Source organism: Mastomys coucha, unplaced genomic scaffold (genome assembly GCF_008632895.1).
Source record: "Mastomys coucha isolate ucsf_1 unplaced genomic scaffold, UCSF_Mcou_1 pScaffold9, whole genome shotgun sequence".
NCBI classification, from domain to species: domain Eukaryota; kingdom Metazoa; phylum Chordata; class Mammalia; order Rodentia; family Muridae; genus Mastomys; species Mastomys coucha.
Genome location: NW_022196915.1, coordinates 41,491,797 through 41,499,504, shown reverse-complemented (window position 1 = coordinate 41,499,504; position 7,708 = coordinate 41,491,797). Strand labels below are relative to the sequence as shown.

The 7,708-nt window shown below is 51.8% G+C and overlaps 2 protein-coding genes across 2 annotated transcripts in view; both read left to right on the top strand.

The window, feature by feature from the left end:
* Positions 1-2,056, top strand: part of LOC116084149 (myosin-7) — a 22,565-nt gene extending 20,509 nt beyond the window's left edge. The window contains exons 31-34 of the mRNA XM_031361004.1: positions 6-59; positions 1,020-1,115; positions 1,226-1,360; positions 1,929-2,056. Coding sequence (XP_031216864.1) covers positions 6-59; positions 1,020-1,115; positions 1,226-1,360; positions 1,929-1,946 — 303 coding nt within the window. The 3' untranslated portion in view covers positions 1,947-2,056. The remainder of the gene's footprint in view (positions 1-5; positions 60-1,019; positions 1,116-1,225; positions 1,361-1,928) is intronic.
* A 4,702-nt stretch (positions 2,057-6,758) lies between these two features.
* Positions 6,759-7,708, top strand: part of LOC116084148 (myosin-6-like) — a 24,577-nt gene continuing 23,627 nt past the window's right edge. The window contains 2 exon segments of the mRNA XM_031361003.1: positions 6,759-6,828; positions 7,123-7,340. Coding sequence (XP_031216863.1) covers positions 7,140-7,340 — 201 coding nt within the window. The 5' untranslated portion in view covers positions 6,759-6,828; positions 7,123-7,139.

The window sequence follows — 7,708 nt, the reverse complement described above, 5'->3', positions numbered from 1 at the left end:
CGGAGTCAGTGAAGGGCATGAGGAAGAGCGAGCGGCGCATCAAGGAGCTCACCTACCAGGTTGGGCAGTGCTGTAATCACGGCCCTTACACAATGGCCTAGAGCCACAGTGACAAGCAACCAAGGGGAACATAGAGAGGTTTCCCTAGTCAGAGATAGCATGCAGCCCACTCTGCCTAGTCATGGACTCTTGTCCCCTGGCTCAGAGGATCATGATTGAGCTTCATGGCCTGTGTGTTTCACCTTGACATGTACCCCTATCCCATCTACCAGAGATATGCTCTAGACAGGCACAGCTGCAAGCAGCAACACCCTTCTCCAGCAGAAAATTAATAGCCGGGCCTGCTACCAAAGACACCAATGCCATTCAAATAAGTCTCAAAACGTTTCAGGTACCCAGGGCAGCATAAACTCAGCTTTCTGTAGTGCTCCATTAGAGTTTGTTTGTCTTTCTGTCTAGCATACTATGCCCTCTAAGCACACTTTGTCTTTAGCCTAGATCAAGTTCGTGTCAGCCCACTGCAGCCCAGGAAATTCCAGCATGCTTACAACCCCAGAGTCACTCCCAGTACATGCTGGGCCCAGAGCCAGTGGGTTTATGCTCCGTGGTGTTCCAAGGCCTTCAGGATCCTGTTTCCTAGGACAGTATACATAAGTCACTGTACTCTTTCAGACATCCCATTAGCTTATTGGGTTCACTCCTTATAGAGTTATTTTAAAATATTCACATTCCAAATGAGCTTAGTGATACATGCCTGTGATCCCATTACTCAGGAAGCTGAGGCAGGAGGGTCATGAGTTTGAGACTAGCCTTGGCTGCATAAAGAATCCATGCCTCAAAAACAAAAGATGCTCCTTGTGTAAGAAATTATAAGCAAATTCAAATATTCCATGAGGACCAGAGAGTAAGCATTGACTCAGAATGTAGCATTTGGAATGAAGAAGACAAGAGAAGCCAGGGTAGGGGTGCTGCCCCCTAGGTCCGTGCACTCTCACCTCCTGCCCTCCTCTGACCTCCAGACAGAGGAAGACAGGAAGAACCTACTGCGGCTGCAGGACCTGGTAGACAAACTGCAGCTAAAGGTGAAGGCCTACAAGCGCCAGGCTGAGGAGGCGGTAAGTGACCCTGCTGGGGTTGAAGCCAGGAGGAGAGATATGGGGTGCCAGCCCCATTAGACCAGAAGGCTAAGAGACCCTTCTTACTCCTCCCCTTTATCCGGTCATAGGAGGAGCAGGCCAACACCAACCTGTCCAAGTTCCGCAAGGTGCAGCATGAGCTGGATGAAGCAGAGGAGAGGGCGGACATCGCCGAGTCCCAGGTCAACAAGCTGCGGGCCAAGAGCCGTGACATTGGTGCCAAGGTGGGTTCCTCCCCTGGACCTCATTTGTCACCTCCCACAGCAGGCACAACTCCTCTGTCCCCTCAGACAGCATTGTTTCATTTAGTCCCTAGCTGAACCACAAAACCCCGAAGGTTAAGGTGACTGAGTTCCCAGTGACATCTAAGGTTCTCTGTGACCTCATTTGCAGTGATTCTGGGAACCCCAGATCAAGAGGAGTTAGAAACCCTATACAGCCCCAATTTATGCATACCCATTAGATCCAGTTCCCTCAAGCTAGCGTGTCTATTTCCCACTTCATTCTGGCTCCTGTCCTTGAAACTCAAGCATGTAAAGAATATCCCAAGTGTTACACTGACCTCACAGAGGCAGCTTCTCTCCCGCCTAGTCAAGAGCTCTTATCTTCACAGAACATTCTTCTTCCACACTGACCCCTGGAAACATATCCCTGCCTACAGAGGGTATCCCACAAGGTCACACATGGGTCTCTACCTGCCAGATGCCCTAGTCTCAACTTCAGTTTCCTTGCGCTGTCCCCACATTGCTGGCCTCCCCGGAGCTAATTTGGACTTTGTTTTTATTTCAAAAGGGCCTGAATGAGGAGTAGATCTTGTACTACCCAACTCTAAGGGTGCTCGTGAAGCCTTCAGACCTGGAAGCTTTTGCAACAGCCACATAGGCAGAAGCAGAATAAAGCAATTTTCCTTAAAGCCAAAATCCTGCCTCTAGACTCTTCTTCTCTGACCTCAGTCCCTGGGCTCTAGGGTGGGGAGGTGGGGCTTAGAAGAAGGAGAGGAAGTGGCAAAGGTCGCTCTCCAGGACCCTGTGAAGTTTGGAGCCTTCCTGGTACAGCACTGGCTCATAGGTCCTCCTCCAGCCAAACATAGCAAGAAGTGTTACCTCCTTTGTGACTTCCCCAGGCCCAGTGCCTGTCAGATTGAAACAGGATTTAGAGAAGCCTCCAAACTCACCTGTAGCTCTGAGCCCATCTACCACACACCTATGTGCCAGTGCTAATTAGTATCCTACACTGATAATATACAGAGCTGGGCCACAGAAGTCCTGGAGTATAGGAACTGACCAGAGGCTTTTCAGTCTGCAGAAGTATGATCCCCTCGGCAGATGCAGTAATGCCCACTTAGACCCCATCCCAGGCAGGTCTCTGAGAGGAGAGGACACTGGATGAGAGATGTAGCCACGTGACCCTTGCCCCTTCCACTTAGCCAGGAGGATAGCAACCTTAGCCCATCTTTCTCTCTTCCTCCCCATCCTCCCAGGACCCAACCCCTGGCCTACGGTATTCATTTCTTCTCCCTCATTCCCTTCTGTGACTCCTCCATTTGAAGGCTTTTTACCTCTGCAGTATCTGGAAGATAGAGTTTGACCTTAGGTATGGCAAGCTATCTCAAGGGAAAGGAAGGAGGGGAAACTAAATCACTGGAGGGCCTGGCGGTAGAAAAAAAGAGTCCGCTCCAGCTAAGCAAAGCTAGATCCCCAGATATTCTGCCACAGCTGGGCTGCTGAGGGTAGGTTTAGGAACGTGGGTCTGAAAGACGATGGAATTTGAAGACATCTCTTTGAATCTGGTCCAGCTCTGAGCCGAATCTCCCCTCAACCCCACTCATAGACAAACTTGTGCATGGCCAGACTCCTGTTCAACAGCTCTCTCTGTGTTCTGATCACTGAGTTAGGCAACCAGAGCATGGGCCCTGGGCTGAGGATGAGGAGTTGGTTACCAGTAGCAAAAACAGCAGGTGAGGGAGGACAGAGAACGAAATAAGGAAGGAAGAAGGAACATCCCAATCAGATGCAGTCAGAAGCGATGGGAAACCAACACATGGCTTGAGCAGAAGAAACAGAAAAGGAAGAGATTCTGGGCATAAGGAGGCCACAGGAAGAAGAGCCAAGGTCCCCCAAGTCTCCTCTTTATACCCTCATCCCATCTCCCGACCAAGCCAACTCTTCTTCCTAGAACAAACCAAAGCAGCAGTGAAGAGAAACATAGAATCTAAAGAGGATCACACTGGATGAAGGAGCTATGTGGAGAAGTCCAGGGAACCTAAGAGCCAGAGCCTAAAAGAGCAAAAGATAAAGGTGCTGCAAAGGCGGTCAGGCTGTGCACACACAGAGGGTCAAGGGCTGATGGTAGAGCCCTCAAGATAAGGATGGCACTCAGAATGGGTGAGGAGAGAATATGGGGAGCCTGGAACAGAGAATCTGAAAGCACCAGAAGTGATCCTATAGAGGCAAGAACCCAGGCTACCTTTACATGTGAGTCGTGAAAGTCAGGGAGAAGGGAAGCTGGAGAGAGCCGAGGAAGGACCTGGGGCAGGACATGGAAGCCAGAACAAGACAGGTTGAGTGCTCAGTGAGATCAGTCTGCTGAAGGCAGAGCTCTGGTATGAGCGCTGGAGCAGCAGAAGCTAGGGCTGATGTGGAGATAGAGAACAGAAGGCAGACACAGGAACAGACAGAGACGGGGGAGCCAGGTAACAAAGGGATGGTCCTTCTCACCTGTGACCAGAGCGTCCACCTGTGTCCACATACTCTAGAATGTTCATCAGACTGCAGAACCGGCTTGGGAAGCAGCTGAAAAGAGTATGTGAGAGCCTGGGGGAGACAAGGGGGCCTAGGAAAGGAAGAAGAGGCCAAACCAGGCCACACAAGAGGGCAGAGCCCAGAACTGAGTTAACTCCTCCCTTGTTACATCTTCCATAGGAGGCAATGGGAACTCTGTGCCCACCATCCCCCATGAGCCCCCACTACCTATACCAAGTTTGGCCTGGATAGCCTACTAGGTTCCCTGAGGACAGAGCCTGGCCCTTTGTCGCTTGGACCTGACCCAGGCTGACCCAATGTTCTCAGTACCTTATCATGCCCTCAAGAGCTTGAGAACCAGGCAGTGACATATTAGGCCATGGGCTAACCCTGGAGCTTGCACACACAGGAGCCTCAAGTGACCTCCAGGGACACAGCTGCAGACAGGTGGCCTTTATCCTCTGAGAGCAACCATTTGGCATAGGTGCCTGCAAATGGGAGCGCAAGGTTGAATCAGGTCCCTTCAAGAATACTGCCCGCAAGATCTAAGACCCCTGGAGAGAACTGTATGCTCCTGCACCCTACCCATCATAAGGGAACTGAAGTATCCTAGGGGGCTGGCGACCTTGGGGAGACACCCCACCACTGAGAATGCTGTACCCAGAAAAAATGACGGCTGTGTGTCCTGCCCACCTCCGCACTCTAGAGCTATATTGAGAGGTGACAGTAGATGGGGTGGGAGCTGGGAGCAGGGAGAGCGTTCCTGGGTGTGAGGGTGTAAGGGAAAGCCAGAGCAGGGGAGCCTGGCTTTGTCTCCTGAACACAGTGTCTACTTAGTTATAACAGACATGACCTGCTAAAGACCCAACACCTACGACCTCTGGGGGGAAAAAAACGGCAGCCTTGGAGGACAGGGGTTGCCTCTGGGCCTTGGGTGCTTGTTGGTGTCACAAAGAAGGACATGCACGTGAGTATAAGGACCCAGAATGGTTAGAGAAGGACCCTTTGGGAAGGGGTCAGTCTTCAGAGCCCCTACCCACGGAATCTGGAGCCTGGGGCCAACTGGTGTAAATCTCTGGGCCTGCAGGGCATCCGAAGCAGCACCTGCATCCTCTGGCAGCCTGGAGAGGCGGAAGGGGCAAGCCCCCCCCAACACCCTTTCTCCCTCAGCCCCAGGATTAACACCTCTGGCCTTCCCCCCCCATCTCCTATCAGGAGTGGAGGGTTGCAGAGGGAGGGTAAAAGCCTACATATCCAAACATGTTTGTGCATGATAGCATCAGTTTGTGTAGAAGAAGCAAGAAAGAAAATCTGCAGGCTTAACTGGGTTGATGTGTAAAGTCTGTGTGCATGTGTGTGTGTGTCTGACTGAAAATGGGCATGGATGTGCAGCTGTTCAGTTCTCTATGTGAGGTTACCAGACTGCAGGTTTGTGTGTAAATTGCCCAAGCCAGAGTGGGTGAGTCCCTCCATGGTTTAAAGAGACCGAATGACTGCCTGCATCTCAGGGAATGGAGACTCTCTATACATGTCCCTAAACCAAGGTAGCAAGGACTTTGGAGGACACCTGTCTAGAGATGTGGGCAACAGAGACTATAGACAGTGTCTGCACAGAGTAAGGAGAGAGAGGAGGGGAGGTGTACAATTCTCTTACTATCAAAGCGGAACTTAGTCATGCACCTGCAAAATAGATATTCTCCCTGGACATCATGACTTTGTCTCTGGGGAGCCAGGACTGTGGAACTCCAGGACTGAGAGAGTAGGAGGCTCCCCTCATCCTGAAGCTGTGCAGATAGCCAGGGTGGAAAGGGGGAAGGGAGAGTGTGGGTTGGGAGCTTGTGTGTTGGAGGCAGGGGACAAATATTAGGCCTGTAAGAGAAGGTGACCCTTACCCAGTTGTTCAACTCACCCTTCAGATTAAAAATAACTGAGGTAAGGGCCATGTGGGTAGGGGCGGTGGTGTGAGACGGTCCTGTCTCTCCTCTATCTGCCCATCGGCCTTTTGGGGAGGAGGAATGTGCCCAAGGACTAAAAAAAGGCCATGGAGCCAGAGGGGCAAGGGCAACAGACCTTTCATGGGCAAACCTCGGGGCCCTGCTGTCCTCCCGTCACCTCCAGAGCCAAAGGATCAAAGAAGGAGGAGCCAGGACAGGAGGGAAGTGGGAGGCAGGGTCCCAGCCGATGACTCCAAATTTAGGCAGCAGGCACATGGAATGGGATATAAAGGGGCTGTAGCACTGAGAACGGCCAGACAGAGATTTCTCCAACCCAGGTAAGAGGGAGTGTAGGGCGGGGGCTCTCCACCCACATCAGACCCGTCCCCACCTAGAAGGAAACTGCCTTCCCTGGAAGTGGGGTTCAGGTCAGTCAGAGATTTTCTAGGACGGCCTTCCACCAGCCTGGGAAGTTCTCAGTGTCAGGATGTTTCCACAAGAAACACTGGATGCCCCTTCCCTTACATTGTCTCCCCCATCCTCCTCCTGGGGTGCCCCTCCCTTGCCTTGGTTTAACTTGGCTCATAGTCTTCAGCAAGATTTGTCCTGCGCTGTCTACTCCATCTCTCTCTCCTGTCTCTGTGCTTTGCCTTCTTGTATGTTTTTCCTTTTCCACATGTTTCTCATTTCACCCTTTCTCCCCTTCTCATTTTTATCCTTCCTTTTATTTATTTATTTTTCTGTGTCAAGAGTGCTGGGAATCACACCCAGGGTTTCATACACATTACATAAGCAATCTATCAGTGAGCCATAGCTTCAGTCCTGCCTGGGTGCTTTCTTACCTACCTCATTCCCTGTCTTGTCCTATTCCATCCTGGTCAGGATCTCTGGAACGGTCTCTCCGCCTCTGCTACTCATCTCCCTGCCTGTTCTTCTCTCTGCCTCGCTGCACCTCTGTGGTGCCTTATTCCAGCTGTGGTCCAAGTTCTTCAGGGTTCTCTGTGAAAAGTGAACCAGGTGAGAATGTTTCCCCCGTAGACAGCAGATCATGATTCTCCCAGAAGCCAGGCTTCCAGCCTTCTCTTTCTCTCCCCAGCTGCCCCTCACTCTCGGCAAACCTCCATCACCCTTCCCCCACATAGATCTTATGCAGAGAAGCAGGGTGCTTTACATGGAGACCCAGTGGGAGAGCCACATAGGCTATGGTGTAGAAGAGGCAGGGAGGTGGTGGTGTAGGAAAGACAGGACTTCACACAGAAGCCTGACCCACACCAGGAATGACAGACAGATCCCTCCTATCTCCCCCATAAGAGTTTAAGAGTGACAGAATGACAGACGCCCAGATGGCTGACTTTGGGGCAGCAGCCCAGTACCTCCGCAAGTCAGAGAAGGAGCGCCTAGAGGCCCAGACCCGGCCCTTTGACATCCGCACAGAGTGCTTCGTGCCTGATGACAAGGAGGAATATGTCAAGGCCAAGATCGTGTCCCGGGAGGGGGGCAAGGTCACTGCTGAAACTGAAAACGGCAAGGTATGTGCAATGGTGGCAAGACAGTGGGGGCGGCTTGGGGAAAGGGTCAGGGCAGAGCCTCGGAGCTAAGGAGCCTGAGAAGAGGTAGGGATGCTAAGATATGTTCCCTTGAGAATCCCGGGACCAGAACCTTCTCAGGGGGACCTAAACAGGTTCACCAGGGTGTCACCCAAAGGATACTCGCTTGCCAGAAAGACACTGTCTTCCTCCTTGGAGAGATCTTTATACAAAGGTACCAGCATAGCATTAAAGGCAGCTTCCCTTTCTAGCACTTGCATCCCTCCTGTCTGTGCCTCAGTTTCCCCCAAGAGTTCACTTTCTCAAATTCCCTTCTCCTAGACCAAGGGCAAATTCAGACCCAGATGAAC